Source organism: Microcaecilia unicolor, chromosome 1, assembly GCF_901765095.1.
Source record: "Microcaecilia unicolor chromosome 1, aMicUni1.1, whole genome shotgun sequence".
NCBI lineage: Eukaryota > Metazoa > Chordata > Amphibia > Gymnophiona > Siphonopidae > Microcaecilia > Microcaecilia unicolor.
In genome coordinates this window covers 425320626-425342602 of record NC_044031.1, presented here as the reverse complement: position 1 = coordinate 425342602, position 21977 = coordinate 425320626, and the positions used below count along the sequence as shown (strand labels likewise).

Here is a 21977-nt window from a genome sequence, read left to right as displayed (position 1 = left end):
TCTGTTAAGTTTGATGGCTATATTTTATACTAGTTGCAGAAGTCTTTGGTTCTAAAGCCTTTGTAGAGCACATTGCAACAGCCTACCTAAGAATCAAAGAGTGAATCAGAATATGAAGAGCCAATTCCTGAAAAAAGAGTTTGATTGATTGTTTCGTATGTAATTTGAAAAAACTGGATTGAGCAACCAAAGAGATTTGGGATTGAAAACTGAGATCACAATTTAGTGTGGTATCCAGTATTCTCAGTAAGGATACCAAGGGAACATGTATACCACAGAGAAGGATAGTGACTGAGGAGGGCCCTACCTCCTCCCTCTGATATAAGAGGGCTTTAGATTTGTTTGGGTTGTTTCAGACGATTCTTGTTCAGCCAGTTTGCGATCCATGTTAGCTTATCATTAGCGAATGTCATTGGTATTGGAGGGGATCATTCAATAGTGGCTACATCCCAGGCCATGCTGCAGATGGAGTACAGAACTTATACACCATTAAATATGAACTTAACCAAGTCATTTAACTTCCCTGTGTCCAAACGTCAACTGTAATCTATTTGTGGACGAAGAATGCAAGTTATCTCTTTAAATATTGACGGGAACAGCATTGTAAACCTTGTCAGAACCCCAATGGAGGAGACAGCTGGAGAACTTGAGGGATGTGCAGAGGCAGCACCTGACATCATCATTGGACGCCACCATAAGGACAGCTGAAAAGAAGTGCAGCTGCTGTAGAGCTCTGGGAACAGCATTGTGTACCTTGCTAGGGCCTTGCTGGGGCAGGCAACTGGAGAACTTAAGGGAAGGTGCAGCAGGATCATCTGACGTCATCATCCACCACTGCCAGGAGATATGAAAAGAAGCATGGCTACTGTGGAACATGGCTGCAGGATGAGCCCTATGAGGCATGCCCAAATGCCAGGCTTCTTAGGAGCCCAGAAGGAACCAGAAGGCGCTGGTATATATATATATATATTTTTTTTTTCTATTTCGGAAGCATACAAAATGATCTTGGATGTGTGCCACTGTAATGGTATCAGTTTATTATATTTTGCTGGATTATATATACACCAATATATTTGTGCAGCTTTTATATATTTGACACTGCAGCAGAGAAAATAGTTTCATTTCAAGCCCCTCTCTCCCCATCCCTTTTTCTGGGAACTTCTGATAGCAGGGATAGTTAATTACAAACACTTAAACACAAAAAAGCTTCCTCTGCCCTCCCACCTAACAAAAGATGGACTAAGGTGGGTACCTGGACGCTCATCAGGGCATCTCTGAAAACCAAAGACCCAAGAGACCGAAAGTCTGGAGAGCCCATTGAAGACAAAGACTTCAGAGGGGAAACCATAAACAGGACATTTGCTTGTCAAAGGTATACCTGCCCCTCCCATCAGCTTTCAGACATGTGCAGAAAGGAAGGACTTATAATGTGGTCATGTGAACAGACTACATTAACCATAATGCCTTGCAAAATATCCAGGACATGTACACACCATGCTTCTCTGCTAACATTATAAAAGGCCTGGAAACAGCCCAGCTCGCTCTCTTGGAACCTGCCTCCTCTTGGGACCTGCTGCTCTCTTTGGGGTCCGCTGATGCCTTGCTCCTCAAACATGTGCTCATCAATCAGCTGGACCACAGCTTGCTTGTAACAAGGACTTGTAAGTAACATAACTTTTGATCTAGACCTGCTACTTTGCCTTACTTAAGCACAGATTATCTGTAGAGATCTCTTAAAACCTACCTCTCGTGTGCAATTGTATATTAAATCAACCTTTTTGAAGCTAAAATTACGGTCTCTTTGTGTTCTGAGTATATGGTATTTTTTATATATACTTAAATTTAATTTATTGCAATTATCACCTTTGGTGATTGGTGGAGAAATTAATATCCTAAAACTTATAAATACAGCACCTGCTCTTAAATTATAAACAGTAGCGAGTGCTCTCTAGAGCTCTTTTCCCCAAATAAATCATTTCTTGTAACACCACCAGTAGTCCAAATATTAGAGGCCATATGATTAGGCATCTAATTAAGGGTGCTCCTCCTTCCTTGAAACTCTCATTGGCGTCCGGTTCCTCTGAGTTCAGGTAGGAGATCCACCCCATCTCCTCCTACTGTTTCTCCTTCTACCTTACAGAGAGGGTCTTCCTAAGTTCGACATCCCAGCCTGTTTGAGGTATCTACTTCAACTTTGGCTAACCCCCCTCCTTCACCAGCAGCACAATATGAAGACTTTAGAACCAATTGGCCTGAATACTATGATAGAATGGTCAGCTTTCTTATGAGGATCCACCCCTTGCTTTTAAGACAATCTATTCTGGGTGTCCATTATGTTTGGATTTGACAGGTTTCCATAGTTTGGATGCGGCAAGCATTGATTATTTAAAAAAAAAAAAAAAAACACTGTTAGAGAAAAACAAAGTGTCATTTTAGCGAGTAAATTAGCAGTAGCTGTGCACAAGGACAGTAATAGACATGAGATTGTGAGGCGCATAATAAGTACTGCCATGTTTTTCAACAATGTAATTTTTTAACCAAGTTTTTCAACAGAGTTCTCAGAGTTGAGTTTTTATATGTTGTTATGATTTTGTTTTACAGGTAGAATGCACACTCATTCCCTTGAAAAAAGCGTCATCAAAACAGGATCCTGTTGGGCTTGAAGATTTAAGATAAGTGTGCTGCTTTCATTTTGAGTGTCACTGACTATGTTGTCATTATCACTTATAAAAAGTTGGAGGTTTTGGCCAATGATGATTTGCAAACATAGTGGATGCGTTTTCAAACACAAGTGTTAGCACCACTAGATTTTGAGGTCTTTTCCATTATTTATTGCGAGAGAAATAAAGCTATTGTTTATGAGATTGCAATGAATAATATTTTCCACTATTAGTTGTGAGATTGTTCTTCCTTTTTGTGGAAAGTTCAGCTAGATTTTGGATAAAAGGTGAACCAACTCATTAACAATCGACTTTTCTAACACATGACTAATGAGTCTATGTTTAGAGCTACGGTGAAGTCTTCCTATGGAACCAGTATACCAATACTATAAAACAAATAGTTAATATTCAGATATAAAGTATACAGGTTTAATTCTGAAGACAAAATTTCACTATATTTATGTTTCGGTGTGTAAATTATATATTCTTAATGATTATTACTTCATACCTTTATTCCAGCATTTCTTAGCATCTCTAGTGTTGGGCGTACATCAGCCTGCAGCTGATCTTCTACACCTGTGAGACACAGCAATTCCATTTCCCTCTCCAAGCTCTCGACCACTGCGGCCACTTTCAGTGTTCTGTCATGTATACTTAACTTTGCTTGGTTATATCGATTCTGTTTAAAGGAACACATTTGGGAAACTTAATAAGCGCTATGAGATAAGATTTCAAGATCTAATACATATACCATAGAGGAGAGGAGGATATGATATCAACAACATTGAAATAACCATTTCTTCAAATTAAAGGTGGTTCTAGAATAAGAGGTCCTGGTATGAGCTGAAAGTGGAGCGGACTGAGGAGTAGCATAAGAAAATAGGTCTTCAGTGAAAGAATCATTAAAAAATGGAACATTATTCAAATGGAAACGATGCCAAAATCTGTTTCAGAATTTCTGTCACAGGCAGAATGAATCTTTCACCATCAGAAGCAAATGCAAAACTGGAGTTCTAGCAGAGCCTGTAGCATGTCAACAAAAAGTACCAAATTTGAAAACTGCACACTTGCAGGGTGACAGTACAGTCATTATTTTAGAAACATATGAATGCGTAATTAGCTGTTATTTGCACGTGTATATCACAAACACATGTAAATTCTGATTTCAGAAAGCCATTATCTATATATGGAGATCCACACCATACAGAAATTTCAAGAAGTCATGGTTCTGGGCAGGCAGAAATCTACATGTATTTTCCCCATTTTACCAAGCTCAAAGGCATGCAAAGGTTTAAAAAAAAAGTGCTAGTTTCATCCAGGGCTTTACATGAGAGACTTAGTAAAAATAAAATAATCACAATTAATATCTTTTATTAAATTTAGATATTAGATATGTATCATATGTCAAAGAATAAAGTGGTTGCTCAAAGCATATACTAACCACAATTGCTCAACTGCAAAACACTATGCACAACTTTATGCAAAAACACACTCATAACCTTACTGTACCATAAATATTACACTGGGCAGACCTAATACACCAATATACCACCATACGGAAAATGCAGACCATTAACAATATGAAACAAGGGATCATAATATCACAATTCTCATGTAGAGCAAAAAAACACCCTTTTAGGGTGGCTAGTGTTCACAATGAGCTCCTTTTATTAACGACCATATGTAGATCCTTCAAGAGGTAGTGTGTCATGATTTAGGCTCTATACCCTTTCTGATATTTTGGTGCCACCTCAGTAAGGCCAACACACAATCTCTCCACTGCAAAACACTATACACAAACTTGTGCAAAAACACACTCATAACCTTACCAAACCATAACAGCACTAATTCCAAGGACAGGACGAGCTACAACCTTATGCGTGGAAAGGCAGCCCTATAATTACACCTGGCTCTAAAACACCAGTACACAACCTAGTGAAACAAAACAAAAAGGGCTGCAAATACTACTCGCTAGCAGAATACTGCATCTTGATCACACATGAAAAACACATGACACAACAGATATGAAGGCAAAATACTGAACTGGAAAGCTACCTCAAGAAGTCAGACTCAGCATGCAGCAATACTAGAAAAATTGAAACTTGCATGCAAAATATCACAGATGCACAGTTCCAAGGCCCCCCCCTCCCTCACAGACAGTTCCAGGGTCCCTCCTCTCTCAAAGACAGTTCCAGGGCCCCCCTCCCTCAAAGACAGTTCCAGGGTCCTCCCTCACAGACAGTTCCAGGGTCCCCCCTCCCTCACAGACAGTTCCAGGGTCCCCCCCTCCCTCACAGACAGTTCCAGGGTCCCCTCCCTTCGAGTTCCAGGCTTCCTGCAAATTTTTAACGTCATCTATCATACCTCGTTGGTGTTAGAGCAGCAGAAAAAGCATTGCAGGCTCCGTGCTTTAATTGTGCTTTGCCTTCTCTCTGTCTCTCAGCTCTGGCCCGCCCTTGTACACAACTAAAGCACGGAGGCGAAGTCCAGCCTGCAATGCTTTTTCTGCTGCTCTAACACCAACGATAGACGGGGAGATGAGAGAGAGAGAGAGAGAGATGCTTGGGGCTTGCGGTTGGGGAGGCTTAGCCTCCCCAAGCCTCTTATACTGGGCGCCTATGACGACAGCCCTCAAATAAGCAGTTAGTTGTACGTACAAAAAGTCATCATAGACTAAAAAACCCCCGTAGACAAAAGAAAATTTTTTTATTACATATTTTTCTAAATTGCTTTTCTCATGAACAATCAAAAAAAGTTCATAGCACCTTAAATGTACTTAGAACAATGTCAACGTGGTTAAATAAAGTGCACCAAAACACAGCTTTATGGCATCTGCCACCGTGAACTCCAGAGTGCATGTTTCATTTAACCACGCTGACATATGTAGGCTAAGCTTCTTTTTAAAAAGTTTCCCTTTGAAAGTCCACTGCTCCAGGCTTAGCACATAAATGGGACTGCATAAAAGTCTGTCCTAATTTTATGCTCTAGCCCATGGCCGCTGAATATCGACTTAAGTGGCTATGTGTTAGCTGGCTTAAAAATAGCCAGATATTCAAAGCCAAAGCCCGCACAGGTACCAGCTTTGAATATCCACTCCAAAGAGAGTATGGGGTAGTTCTACTAAGATGTGGTAAAATCTGAATTTAATAAGTGATTTTCCCATATGCTAAGTCCAGATTGAATGCAGAATTTTGTAGGGCTTTCTCTTTTGTATTAATTGGAGTCGTGCACTAAGGTTTCCTTTAGCTCGTGTTACCTGCAATGAATAAATGTGTGAGCACTTACCACCACCTATTTAGTAGGCGCTAAGTACTCCTACATTAACTCTGCATTACCCAGATAGCACACGGTAATCGTAACACGCTAGCTGGATAACACAGGACTGCCCATGACACGCCTCTCCAATAAATATTTTTTTAAAAAACTGATTATATATGGGTTAGCCTGCACAGACAGGCAAAGTATTTCAAAATGCTTTAAATGCATTCTGCAGTAGCCTGTTAGCATGCACTAACTGCATGTCAAGGGCTTAACACCCTTTAGTAAAATGACCCCTATGTATTCTAATAATGCTGTAGCATTTTCATACCTCAAAATCTTGATATTGTTCTTCTGTCAATGATTTCTTGGCAACAACCAGAGTGCGTAATCCTTCTCTTGCCATGTTACCACACTAGAACCAAGAATATGGAACATTTATTAAAATCACCAAGCTTTTATTCTTTTTAATATTTTAAAATGAATTCTTATGGAAAGTATTAGACTGGCAATACTGAAAATATAATATCTAACATTTACATAAAAAAACTGTCATAGTACTCACAGCTTTCCTACCCTGGTCTGTAAGTTTAACTCACACTTGTGTACTTTCAGTGTGAGGATGGCAGTGTAATTCTGTTTCAGTACCTATTCTAATCTGACTTTTTTTTTTTTTTTTTTAGCTGAGACTGCTGAGGAAAAGTCCAACTCTTCCTGATCTTGATGCTCTCATGATAAACACATCTTACCTATGTGATTATTAAAATTTACCTCATCTATCTGTTTCAACTAGATTGTAAGGTCCACAGAGGAAAGACTGGCTCTATATAGAACTGAATATGTCAAGTAGTGCTTTAGAAATGTTAAGAAGTAGTAGTTGTCATGATGTTCTCCATGTGAAGGGAAATTCTGTAACAAGGTGTTCAAGGATGTGCACCCCCATGCGCACTAAATGTGCAAAGACTTAGCACCTTTGCACTTAACTGCTATTCTGTATGAGCACATGCAAAGTGGTAAAGCATGTAAAAGCAAGGGAAAGGCACAGGGGGCATACTTCCAGTTGCACACACAACTTATAGAACATTATAAGTTATATGGACCCTTGCCGCATGTAGATGCACCCAGTTACACCGGGTCTTTGGGCTGCTTTGACTGCATGCACCTAAATGTAAGGAAAGTTGATGCTAAATGCTACTATTCTATAACTGAATCTTGGAGTCTAGATGCTGTTATACAACAGGCTCTCACCATATGGCAGTGGGGCACTTAAAAGGAGGCACCCACTTTGTTCTGAAAATGTTTTATGTTGCAATTTTCAAAAATAAATTCAAAAACATCTTGAACAGAGAAACAGGACTCAATTTGATATTTAAGAAATCCATCTACATAAAAATTATAATAATAATAATTAAAAAAACAACAACCCTTTTACTGACATATATCCTACTGGCCCATTATTAGGAGGAGAAGAGAGAACTAGAAAGGGGTAAGCACTGGAGAACACCCAATTCCTCACCAAAAGTTAACAAGAGATAAGATGAAGAAAGAGGAGATAAAACTATTTCATGCAGGTATAAATAGTAAGAATTACATATTCTGGATAAATGAACAGGTACAACAAGAGAACCTAAAACAACTTTGCCATAAGAAAATCTTAAAGCTGAGTCAGGCTGTAAAAAAGCAAAGTTTTTGCCTCAAAATCTTATAGGACACTTACAAAAACTCCACATTTTAAACTTGAAGTAAAAATGCAAGCCCAAACTGCTCTTGTTTTCCTGACAATACAAGTTTGTTTTCATGAGTAGTTACCTCTAAAATTTTATTGATGCATATTGACAAAGACTGCTCTAGCTAACTGATAGCATACATCAGTCTCTCTGAGTGATAGAAAAAGACTACAAGCCCATTCCCTAGAAACACTTCAGAAACAGTGAAATACCCCCCCCCCCCTCCAACCCTATAACACTAGGAGGTAGAGAGGGTTCCATTGCCTGTGCCAGTAAGTTGACAGTTTTCCAGCCACTAGCCTGGACTATATTTTTAATGATTGGGTAGTGTAACCACATTTGGAATGACACCCTTTTACAGGACAAGGGCCTAATATTTAAATTTGAGTCCAAGTTAAAAATGTTAGGTGTTTGGTTTAATAGTGAACTTACCCCGGAATTGCAAATCTCATCACTGGTCAAAAAATCTTTCTTACTAATGAGAAAAATATGTAGGATAAGAAATCTGTTGGATCCTCAGGTATTTAGATTGGTAGTTCAAAGTCTATTAAACAGGTGGACTAGTGTAATTTGTTACATGTGGGAAATACAAGTTATTGACTAGATTACAGACAGTACAGAATACAGCTGCTAGGCTCATCTTTTCAGCACATTCTTGTGACCACGTTACGTGTTGTTGAAATTTTTACACTGGATCCCAATTTCCGCTGGTATAGAGTTTAAGATATGTACATTGGCCTACAGAATGTTATTAGGGTCAGTTCTATCTTACTTAAATTGTAATGTTTATTTTTCTACTAAGAAAGTATGAAATTCTGCTAGAAATTGTTATTCAATGTGCTTTCCAAACCTGAAACTATTTTGATTAAAAAGAGCTTATAATATAACACTTCACTATCAGTTTGAACATACAGCAAAGTCTTGATTATATGACCTTTGCTGATCCGACCATCTGGCATATCCAACAGACTCCTGATGATGTCATACGGCTTCTCTTTCTGTTTTCTGAATCCAGGACCCTACTTTTACCACCATTGTGAGCTGGGATCCTGTTTTTACTGCCTTTGTTTCTGCACTGTTTGAGGGGTTACCATTGTTTTCCATATTATCTGACTTCATTTATCTGACAATGGGTCGGTCCTGTTTAGGTCAGATAATCAAGACTTTACTGTATATGGAATTTGGTACCTATTAATATAAGATAGATTCTTAAAACATTTTTTTTTATTTGCATTTATAACTTTTCATCCACAGAATAAACATGAATAAGAAAAGAAAATGAAAACCACAGTACATCTGCAAAAATTACAGACTTAGAAAATAATAAAAAGGAAAGAAAACAATTCCAATTTAGACCACAACACCTTGTGGACCAAGAGTCCAAGAAAAAATTAGTAAGGAAAAACACTGACTATAATTATTAATTAATTATACTATAAAGCAAACAGAGGCATTAATGCTCGCAGCCAATCTTACAGAATATTACATTAAGCAGGACCCTCAATAGGTATACTCCCCATTCCTTCTTTCCTTAGAAACAACAAATTCCAGCAATTTCTTGGGATCAAAGAAAACATAATTAACATTATTTAGAGATACCATAAATCTGCAAGAAAATTTTAAATCAAAAGTACTACTCAGAGCTACAATTCTTGGCTTAACAGCCATAAATTCCCGTCTCCTTTCTGGGTGTCTTTAGCAAAACCAGGAAACACTTCTATAGATGAGCCTTAAACTTTGTTTTCATATGATGGAAGATGGAAAATATTGTTCCTATTAGGTTCCAGAGCAAGTGTCACCAGAAGTGTAGTTCTCTCAGGGGTCCTTTTACAAAGGTGCACTAGTGTTTTTAGCGCATGGTAAAAATAAGCACTCACTAAACGCTAGAGACACCCATAGGAATACATAAGTGTCACTAGCGTTTAGCCTGTGCTAAAAACGCTAGTGCACCTTTGAAAAAGACCCCCTCAGTTATTATTTCTGATGAAGAGCTTTCCAAAAATTCAGTAACACAATTCAGATTGAGGTCCATCAGTTGGACTCCTCGAGGCTCTTGACAAATATTAGGCTCTAACTATAGGCGGAAAGCCTTCAGTCGGTAGCCATAAGAAAGATAGATTCTTATTTGCTTTTTAGGAAATGTCTGACGTTCTGTTTAAGAAATATTTAAATTAGATTGTAATTTTAAGTTTGTATTATTATAAGAAGCTTTTGTAACTTCCCGATAACTGTTTGGCTTGTCTTTTTTCTGAATTGTTATCTGAACTGAACTTTGCAGTATATGCGGAATATAAGATCTAGGTATCGTTGTAGATAATACCCTGAAATCTTCTGCTCAGTGTGCAGCGGTGGTTAGAAAAGCAAACAGGATGCTAGGAATTATTAGGAAAGGGATGGCGAATAAGACCGAGAACATTATAATGTTACATATATACATAGTAGATGATGGCAGAAAAAGACCTGCACGGCTCATCCAGTCTGCCCAAGAAATGTGCCACTTTTTTGTGTATACCTTACCTTGATTTGTACTTGTCTTTTTCAGGGCACAGACTGTACAAGTCTGCCCAGCACTATCCCCGCCTCCCACCATTGGCTCTGGCACAGACCGTATAAGTCTGCCTGGCACTATCCCCGCCTCCCAACCACCAGCTCCGCGGCTGTGTTATCCAATCTCGGCTAAGATCCTGAGGATCCATTTCTTCTGAACAGGATTCCTTTATGCCTCTGTATCATTCCATGGTGCGACCGCACCTTGAGTATTGTGTAAAGTTCTGGTTGCCGTATCTCAAAAAAGATATAGCAGTATTAGAAAAGGTTCAAAGAAGAGCAACCAAAATGATAAAGGGGATGGAACGCCTCTCGTATGAGGAAAGGCCAAAAGAGGTTAGGGCTCTTCAGCTTGGAAAAGGGAATGATGAGGGGAGATATGATTGAGGTCTACAAAATCGGGAGTGGTGTAGAACAAAGTAGAAGTAAATCAATTTTTTCTCGTTCCAAAAGTACAAAGACATTAGGGGACACTCGAGGAAGTTACATGGAAATACTTTTAAAACAATTAGGAGGGAATATTTTTTCACACAATGAGTAGTTAAGCTCGAACTTGATGCTGGAGGTTGTGATAATAATGGCTAGCGTAACTGGGTTTTAAAAAGGTTTGGACAAGTTCCATAGTCTGCTATTGAGACAGACATGGGGAAGACACTTCTTGCCCTGGGATTGGTAGCATGGAATGATGCTACTATTTGGGTTTCTGCCAGGTATTTGTGACCTGGACTGGCCACTGTTGGAAACAGTATACTGGGCTAGATGGACCATTGGCTTGACCAAGTATGGCTACTCTTATGTTCTCTTACATTAAGATTAAATTGTTTTGTATTGTACTTTGGAAAAACATTGGAGAAACATTCTAAGGTGGTCCCTTTGGTGCTAATGAGACCTTGCAAAATTGGGCATCACAAACGGCAGATAAATTTTAATGTAGAGAAGAGTAACCCAAACTATAGCTACACAATGCTAAGTTCCACAGTGGGTGTTACTACCCCTGGAAGCATTGTGAACAATACATTTATATCCTCTGATCAGTGTACTACAGCAACCAAAAAAGCTAATATCAGTTTCGAACGTTCATTTGTGAACTAAGTCCATGAGTGCATAGCAAAGTATTAGCCTACAGAAAAGACACCTTACTTTTATAGCACTTCTATAGACCCAAGGCTACATACCACATCCTTTCACATAGAAAGACAGGAGATATGTCAGATTAACCAGAGTTGTTCTTCCTCCGCCCTAGCACTCAATGGGCTCATTCCTCCTTGATCAAGGGCCCTGACCATCCTTCAGTATGATCATCACTTAACACCTGCCTGCATACACCTTACACAATTTGTAGACAGAGTTCCTCTCTGTCTGGTTTAGGTACCCCACTGATTCAGATATTGTTCCATCTGGAGCGATTCTACAAATCCTTCTTTTTTACAATAGCATTTCAATTAATCCATCTATATTTCCAACTTTGGTCATGAAGTCTTTTAGCATATCACCCTGTTACTCAAGCTGATGCGCAGCATCTTTCTGCAAGGCTTAGTTCAATTTCATAAAAGCATAAATTTCATTTCACGCTTGGTTAAGTGCCTTGTTCTGCTCAAAATGGTCATCGCCCTGAATTCGGGATATGTCATACTCACAGCGTCAAGTGGCCCTTCAAGGTTGTTCTTATACGCTGCATAAAAATACTACTTAAATTTCAGTTGTTTTCTTTGCGACATTTCCACAGGGAGACAGGGCATTGCCAAGCAATATTTCACCAAACAGGTACTATTGCAGCAAGAGTTAGGGCTAATTTCTCCTTATATTATCAGGGCTTATAAGAAGCCTCTAGATTAAGTGTTTATCTTGTAATGATGTCACTGGAAGACTCCACCCCCCCCCCCCCCCCCCCCCAGTAGTACTTTAAAAATTCTTCATTATTATTGTGTGACAGACAACAGTCACTCTTTGGCTTCCAGATATGTCCATTTGTGTGTGCATGGCATCAATCTATAAGATATTATGCCTGTCAATTCATATGATGGCTGCACTGTAAAAGGTGGTAGTGTGGCTGCAGGAGTAGGATGAAGGAAGCCAGAATACCCTATATTATGGCATGTCTGCTGGGGATAAAGGGCAGGTGTTGCAGTGATGGAGCCCTTGTGTATGAGAGCTGAGATTCAGTGACCAGGGCTCCTAGACTTACTGATTTATGTGGAAGAGGCTTGCAAGACTGTGAGATCATGACAGCAAGGCCAAGGATAAGGACTGCATTGTGTTTACTGGCTCAGGTGATAAATGCTGTGCACTCCCATGCAGAAGACCTAGGTTTGATTCCTGGTTAAGTGTTTATACTCTTGGTCAGGGCTGTAGACACCAGGGATCCCAGTGACCATGCAATCATAACAACTAGTAGCCTGACTTAGTGAGCCAGGGTTTTTTGGATGCTGGTCAAAGGAGGTTGTTGTGACAGGCTGAGATGGGAAGGCAAAACCCTGGGACATCGTTCATAGAGGCTCACAGGAGGCCTGTTCTGAGCTGTGAGCCCTAAGATACAGGAAGAAGCTACTATGAAAAAATTAAAATTAGATATTGAAGTGGCTCAGTAAAAAATAGGCCTAAAATGATTCATTAAAAAACATACATTTTAGTCCTATTTTGCCTCTCATGCAGCCTAAGATTGAACTTTGAAATAGCTGTTCAAGCAGGCTGACAAATAAAGCTATTTGTTGTTCAGACTTCTTTCCAGTTAAAAGAAAATGGTGACTTGATCCCTATTTGTGAGCTATGTCTAAAACAATTTTGTTTTAACTATAGCTTAAATATATACACTGCATAATAAAGATAATTTCATAGTCAGTATGAATATATAGCAAACATAGAAATAACGTGTCTGTATGAAAAAAAAAGTATAACTCAGTAGGTGTCACTGTTGAACAATGGCTGAGATTCCTTGCTCCCCTACCAGGGAACACCGTCTCTGCAGAATATCCCTCCAAGCAGCTCAGGAACAGAAACTGAGTCTGGGAATCCAACTCAGCAGTTCTACATGCTAATTTGCAGCAGTGCCACTAGGCTGGTCCTTAAAAAACAAGTTCTGACAAACCAATAGCTCTATTAAATCTTGATTTTAGTTGTCAGAATGCCACTGAAAGCAAGCCTAATAAGATAAAAAAATATCAGAGATGATGATTATATAGTAATATCATTGAAATACAGTAATAGACTACCTTCAAAAACCAAGCTGCTGTTGTCCTTTAGGTGCAAGACACTTATTGATTTGACCTCATAATGTTAAATAAATTAAAACGTATTTTACAATTAATACTGCATCATTACCATCAAAAGCAATTTTTATGACATTCTGCTAGGTCTTGAGGGAATTTAATTTATTCATGTCCCTGATTAAATCAAACTGCCCAGAAGCAGTTATTGATTCATATTGCCAATACCATTATGAACATATGTGGTTTGATCACTGTATTAGCATGCTGTTTGCATGACGTGTTAGATTACAATAATTACAGGCACCCACCACACTAGGAAAATGGGTATTTTGTGTAAAACAGTAGTTGTATAATCTTTTCTTATTAGGCAACATTAGTCCCATATCCACAGTTAAAGCTGTAGATAGTAAAAGATTGATTTTATTTTTCTTGAATTTATACTATTTACCTTGCTCTTTGCTCTTCCATCACAAAGAATATCTCAAAATACTTATAACATTGTAAATACATTTAAAAGCGCTTTGTAAGCAAGATCTATAATTAGTGGACACAGAATAGTAATCAAGCTGTATATCTTCATTCACAGGCATTGGCAGACACAGTTTCACACATGTCAACTGTCAGGAGCTCAATAGAAACTGTAGTAGAGAGAAGCAGCCTTGGAAGGGAAGTGCTGCCTATCCCTGTATTCTTTCTGAATTACAGAAACATAGTAGAGGGAATCTAAAGCACACCCAAACAGAGCAAAATAGCCAAAAACCCACAAGGAGCCTTCAAGAATAAGGGGACGTCAAATCAGTACTTTATGAAACAGACCCGACAAGGTCCGTGTTTTGGCACAACTACCTGTGTCAGGGGTCTTGTGCAGAAACAATCATCAAATGTTATCAATTGCTCAGTTGAAAGATTAGATACATCTTACTATGAAAGGGGAAAGGGAAATGGGACTTAATATAATGGCTTTCTGTGGTTTTTGCAACTACATTCAAAGTGGTTTACATAGTATATACAGGGAGGGTTAAGTAACTTGCCCAGAGTCACAAGGAGCTGCAGTGAAAATTGAAACCAGTTCCCCAGGACCAAAGCCCACTGAACTAACCACTAGGCTACTCCCCCACTCCAAAAGCAGTATTGGATGAAGAAGACGCCTGTTAACTAATGCGGAGCAAAAAGAAGCATTGAAAGTGTTCCTGCAAAATGTGAACTTCCATTGAAAATGAAACCCTCAATCAATTTATTTACTTAAAATTATTCGTAACCTGCCCATCCACTTTTCTAGGCAATGAACAATACAAAACACAAAATACATATTGAAGCCCTACTGAAAAAGTATTAGATCTTATTACCATAGCCCCACACTTTGCTTTTCAAATATGAAGATGCCCTTAAAGAAAATATAAACCAATTTTGTGCAAGTTGGAGAACTGGCATAAGTGTGGGCTTATTATACAAAGGAAGGTACCCTGTTATAAAATTACTATCAGTGAGTATAGCATAACTTGAATTTTTTTTGTACTAACCATATCCCCATTTCATTTATTTATTGGTATTAACATAATCTGTTTTTTAAAATTCACTTCAGATAATAGTCATTCACATATACAGAACATAGGAATACCTGAAACCCCACTTAACTCCAGTAAGATTCCTGTAACAAGTAGGGGACGACAAAAAGCATTTAACTTCTTCTATAATGAAGAGGAGAGCATTTTACAACATGCTAATGATTTGGGGCATTTGTTGGTGAACACATGAGTCAAGAGTGACAATTAAAATATGTTTGAGAACATTTGACAATTTCTCCAATAGCTCTTTATGGCATATGATTATTATTCAGGATTTCTAAACTTAAACTAGCAACTATCTACTTAAGCAAAGAGATGTCTTTACCTCTTCTTCTAACCAATCATTGTACTGTACTATGCTGGCCATTGCAACATCTGCTCCCTTCATATACAGCATGATTTCTCCTGATGATTCTTCCTGTAGCATAAGAAATTTAGAAATAAGGCACGAGGAACTTTTCTTTGCATAAATGCTTCTATATGAAAAAATAATCAACTTTCAAATTACCATAATAAAATGTAACTGACAATGCCAGTGAACAATCAATGTTTCTCCCTGCAAAATTTTTTTACTTTTGTTCCGTTTTTCTCTGATTCCCATTTTTTTTTTAAATATACAAATATAGTCACTTATCAATAAGCTTTTAAAAAATAACTGTATTTGTCCAAGCTTAATAGAGAACAGTAGAAATCAATTTTATTGTATAACTGCATGACTCAATTAGATTTGTTTTTAGTAACAGGCAGAAAAAGTATTCTAAACATGTTCTAACATAGGAACTTTCAGGACTACAATGCAGTCACATGGACTGAGGCACAGAAGCAGGAGTAAATGTTCAAAAGCATTACAAAAATAAGGGGTATGTATACTAAGATGCGTTAGTGTTTCTAACGGGCCCTTAAATTTAAGGCGGATTAAAAGCTAACATGCCTATACATTTTTACAGGTGTGTTAGCGTTTAATGTGCATTAAAAACGCTAACATACCCATAGCACATCTTAGTAAACATAGATGTATGGGTGTAAATCAAACACATCTACACCCATGTTGCATAAAAGTACGTATGTTCTTGTCACTGCATTGTTTGTGCCTAAAACTAGGTGCCACCTTATAAAATTACCCCTAAATGACTATCATTCTTATCCTTTTCTTTATTTCTGCTCATGCATATCTGTACTATATTGTATGCTAGTTTACAGTTGTATTGGAGCAGACATAACTATGTATAAAAAGATTTGTGCACTACTGGGGTTGGTTCTGGGAGCTTATTTTATAAAAGCACATCGGTGATTTTGTTGCCTTTATAAAATAAGAAAAACAGATGTCTCACAATTTTTTAGGCACTCTATTATAAAATTACCTCCTAAGTGTGTACAACAGGCTGAAAATTCACCACTGTGTGACAAGCAGCAAATCTTCGTCACGAACTGGGAATTTTCTTCATAACCAGCTGGCAAGAAAAGTGTTTTACTGGCCCAGAAAAGACCTTTGGCATAAAAAAGAAAAAGAAGATCTCCCAACGCACAGAGTAAAAAAGAAAGAATGGGGGAGGGCCAATCCAATTCCAGCACGCAGGTGAACTAAATGAATTTGTAGAACAAGTCTTTAAAAAAACTGTCTTCATTACAAAAATGTAAGTAGGTTTATTGTACAGACTCGATGCAGATCTGCGTTTCGGTGCAAAAGCGCCTGCCTCAAGAGTACACAATTCTGTAAACATAACACTGGCTAAGCCGCACTGCTACTGTCTTCAAGAACTTGATTTTGCAACACAGAAAGTTGATCTCTGTCAGTATACGTGCCAGCACTACAGAGCAGATGGCAGGAGGCCTAGCTGTAACACACGGCTGCTGACTCAAATGGAAGAGAGTTTTGAAGACTTTTTGCATCAGAGCTCAGCAGATCAGGAGACCCACTTCCATCTCTTAGATGATATTCAGATACTGGCACATATAATGACAGAGACCAACTTGCTTAATTGTTTGTAATGAAGACCATTTTTTTAAAGACTTGTCCTACAAATTCATTTAGTTCACCCTTGTGCTGGAATTGAATTGATCCTTTCCCATTCTTTCTTTTTTATCCACAGAAGATTTTAGCATCATGACCACAACAAAATAATTAATAGGATTTTATCCATATCTTATTTTTAAACTAGTTTAACACATTGGTAAAATTCATAAGTATAATATTGATAATTCTCATATGCTTCAAGAATTGCCTTTCTCCTTTTCAGAAAAATGAAAGATCTGTAACCAACATTTGTAAAACTATTTTAACTTCCAGTTTGCAAATTACTTTATTTTATATCTCATATGTCATGCTACTTGTCTTGGAGAACTGTGCTTCAGTGTGTTTTGTTTCTGAAATAAAAAAAGCTTTGACAAATATTTTATGATAAATAATTGCAACATACTCACCCTCACTATTATTCCCATACGCTTGCTTTCTGAAGTGAAAGGAAAAATCTGGAGAATGTAATATGTTAGAATCTGTCCACCTGGGGTCTTTAGTTGCATTGAGGTCAAATCTCTATTAACCAGAGTGAGGCCAACACTCTCCGTCCACTGTACTAGAGCTACCTAAAGAAAAACATGTTTAAATGTTAGATGTTAAATGTGTTTTTAAAACACATTCAGAAACTGCTCCATACCATACAAGTTTATGGGGCATGCAAAGCAGAATTAGTTTGTTCCTATGCAAGATGTATTCATGTGGAGGTTACTTACTAATAGTTAGTGTATACTATCTGCTGCAGGACCCACATGAATAAATTGGGGCACATTAACTATTAGTAAACAACATCCTTAATGTTTAATGTCCACAAATATGCTTGAAACAGAGGCTCCCAAACTTTTCAATTCATAGCACCCTTAGAGTCTAGTAATTTTTTCAGTCCTACCTTTGCTGGTGGGGATGCCCATGCCCTGCCAAGATCCACTACCCAAGTACCTCCGTCATAATACCTGAGCAGCGAGGAAATCCGTGGCAAACTGAACATGTGTGGGAGTGCTGTTGTCACCTGAAGCATGCTGCCAACTTCCTCTGCTCAGGCATGAAAGAGGAATTTGGGCAGCAGATTTCTTCATCTGGCAAGGCTTGGACATACCCACCAGTCGTTTTGGAAAGGGCCTTAAAATGTGGTGCTCCAGTGTGCTGCAACTGCATTAATATTTAATGTGTGATGGAGGAACAATATGTAATACATCTGATGTTTTATTTCCCACATTTCAAAATGCATTCTTTTTAAATTGCATACCTATACTGTTTTTTGACCTTTCAATGAATAGCTAATAAATACAAAATGTTAGCCAAGGCTTTTCCAAAACTTATACTGTACATATCTCTATCTATATGCATATATGCACATGCATGCATACACACACACATATATTTACACATCCATATATAAACACTGGAAAAAATGGAACCCCTAGATTTAGGGCCTCTTTTACAAGGCCGCACTAGTGATTCCCCCATGACAAAAGAGAGGAAGCCCATAGGAATTGAATGGGCTTCCTCTCATTTTTGTGTAGGAATCGCTAGTGCAGCTTTGTAAAAGAGGTCCCTTTGAGGCATATTTTCAAAGCACTTAGCCTTCCAAAGTTCCATAGAAACCTATGGAACTTGGAAGGCTAAGTGCTTTGAAAATATGCCTCAAAGGGACCTCTTTTACAAAGCTGCACTAGCATAATTTAAGCAAATTTATTTTCTGCTCTTGCCTGCTGCAGAGGTAGCACTGCTACGGAACTGATTAGGTGTTAATTATGGTTTGAGGAAGTAGAATATTTCCAAAGGTTACTAAGGGCAATCTGATTACTGGGCTAGCTTCAGAGGGTTTGTTTTGAAACGGTCTCCTTAGAATCCAAACTATAAAGAGAGGAAAGGTCCGACTTAAAAAAGGAAAAATTGTATTAGTCTCCATACCCTTTATTGATGTTACATTTACCCAATATTGACTGGGTAAATATAACATCAGGGCATGCTAGGGAGGTAAAATTCCTTGACAAAATCCAGGACTGCTTTATGGAGCAGCTGGTGCAGCAGCCGACAATAGAAGGAAAAATTCTAGACCTAGCCCTTATTGGAGTGCATGATCTGGTGCAGGAGGTAATGGTGCTGGGGCCGCTTGATAATAGTGATTATATGATGATCAGATTTGATATCAGCTTGGGAGTAAGTACACACAAGAAATCCAATATGTTAAATTTTAACTTTCAAAAAGGAGACCGTGATAAAATGAGAAGAATGGTGACCCCCCCCCCCCCCCCCAAAAAAAAAAAAAAAAACTTAGAGGAGCAGCTGCGAAAGTCAAAAATTTACATCAGACGTGGATGCTGTTCAAAAATACCATCCTGGAAGCCCAGGCCAAATAATTTCCATGTACTAAAAACGAAGGAAGGAAGACCAAATGATAGCTGGCATGGTTAAAAAGTGAGGTGAAGCAAGCTATTTTAGCTAAAAGAAAATCCTTCAGAAAATGGAAGAAGGGATCGACTGAAAATAATATGACACAGCATAAGGAATCTCGAAACTCAAAACCCAGCTTCACACCGGCTGCGTATATTGACCATAAACATCACAGCTGTCATCACTGGCTTAACACTACCATACACTTAGTGGTGGAGAAAAAAAGCCTCAGTAATGCCACCCAGCCAGCCCAAAATCAGACTATAAGGCGTGAGCCCGGCGCACCATCATCTGGCTAAAAAAATACAACTCCACAATTACTCAGTGTTTCCAGGCATATCTTATAAACCGTTTTCCCTGCAAATTTCTTTCACAGTGACAGATCTGTACATATATTCCTTAGCGCACAGAATCTCAATCAGTACAATTCATGTTTTTTGATTTTTTGAGTACAGCAGTCACAGGACTGGCATCCGAGATGGAGCATTGAACCCATGATGCAGCGGAAGTGAAACGGGGACTCCTTGTTGGGTTAAAGCCGGTGATTTCTTGGACAGCATAAACACAATAACGACTGGATTGAAGCTAAGTGGTTTATGGCTGGAATCATCAGGAGTGTATAAATGCAGGATTGATTGGATATTGAACTATTATAAACTGCATGAATTGTACTGATTGAGATTCTATACTCTAAGGAATATATGTACAGGTCTGTCACTGTGAAAGAAATTTGTAGGAAAAACGGTTTATAAGATATGCCTGGAAACACTGAGTAATTGTGGAGTTTTTTTTTTGAGCCAGATGATGGTGTGCTGGGCCCACGCCTTATAGTCTGATTTTGGGCTGGCTAGGTGGCGTTACTGAGGCTTTTTTTCTCCACCAGTAAGTGTATGGTACTGTTATGCCAGTGGTGACAGCTGTAATGTTTATGGTCAATATACGCAGCCGGTGTGAACCTGGGTTTTGAGTTTCAAGATTTTTTCAAAGCTTGGGTGAAGTATTTGTCATAAGACAATTGACAGCATAAGGAATGTCAAGTCAAATGCAAAGGGCTGATAAGGAAGGCAAAGAGGGACTTTGAAAAAGACATTGCATTGGAGGCAAAAACACATAGTAAAAATTTTATTAGGCATTTGAAAAGCAAGAATCCGGCAAAAGAATTTGTTGGACTGCTAGATGACTGAGGGGTAAAAGGGGCAATCAGGGATGTCAAAGCCATAGAGGAGAGATTAAATGAATTCTTTACTTTGGTCTTCACCGAGGAAGATTTGGGAGAGATATTGGTACCAAACATGGTATTCAAAACTGACGAGTCAGAGAAACTGAATTAAATCTCTATAAACCTGAAGGATATAATGGGACAATTTGACAAATTGAAGAGTAGCAAATCTCCTGGACCGGATGGTATTCATCCCAGAGTACTGATAAAATTGAAAAATGAACTTGAAGAACTATTGTTAGTAGTATGTAACTTATCTTTAAAATCAAGCATGGTACAGGAAGATTGGAAGGTTGTCAATGTAACACTGATTTTTAAAAAAGGTTCCAGAGTTCAGGGAAATTATAGACCTGTGATCCTGACATCGGGGCTGGGCAAAATGGTGGAAACTATTATAAAGAACAAAATTACAGAGCATACTCAAAAGAATGGATTAATGAGACAAAGCCAACATGGATTTAGTAAAGGGAAATCTTGCCTCACCAATCTATTACATTTCTTTCAAGGGGTGAACAAACATGTGGATAAAGGTGAGCCGGTCGATATTGTGTATCTGGATTTTCAAAAGGCGTTTGATAAAGTACCTCATGAAAGACACCAGAGGAAACTGGAGTCTCATGGGATAGGAGGAGGCAGTGTCCTATTGTGGATTAAAAACTGGTTAAAAGATATAAAACAGAGAGTAGGGTTAAATGATCAGTATTCTCAGCGGAGAAGAATAGATAGTTGGGTTCCCCAGGGGTCTTTGTTAGGACTGTTGTTTGTTAAAAAAACATCTCTAGATCATTTACAAATATGTTAAAAATTTATAAATGATCTAGAGATGGGAGTAACTAGTAAGATAATTATATTTGCTGATGACACAAAGTTATTCAAAGTTGTTAAATCACAAGAGGATTGTGAAAAATTACAAGAGGATCTTATGAGAGTGGGAGACTAGGCACCTAAATGGCAGATGACGTTTAATGTGAGCAAGTGCAAACGTGATGCATGTGGGAAACAGGAACCCGAATTTTAGCTACGTAATGCAAGGTTCCACATTAGGAGTCACCGACCAGGAAAGGGATCTAGGCGTCATCGTTGATGATACACTGAAACCCTCTGCTCAGTGTGTGGCAGAGACTAAGAAAGCAAATAGAATGTTAGGTATTATTAGGAAAGGAATTGAAAACAAAAACAAGGATGTTATAATGCCTTTGTATTGCTCCATGGTGCGACCGCACCTTGAATATTGTCTTCAATTCTGGTCACTGCATCTCAAAAAAGATATAGTGGAATTAGAAAAGGTACAGAGAAGGGCAACACAAACAATAAAGGGGATGGCACGACTTCCCTGAGGAAAGGCTAAAATGGCTAGGGCTCTTTAGCTTGGAGAAAATACGGC

The 21977-nt window shown here is 38.4% G+C and overlaps 1 protein-coding gene across 1 annotated transcript in view; it reads right to left on the bottom strand.

Moving 5' to 3' along the window:
• The window catches only part of ATP9B (ATPase phospholipid transporting 9B (putative)), a 706895-nt gene that overhangs the window by 108813 nt on the left and 576105 nt on the right, over positions 1–21977 (bottom strand). The window contains 4 exon segments of the mRNA XM_030211876.1: positions 3169–3339; positions 6250–6333; positions 15289–15381; positions 17385–17546. Of these exon segments, the coding sequence (XP_030067736.1) occupies positions 3169–3339; positions 6250–6333; positions 15289–15381; positions 17385–17546 (510 nt within the window).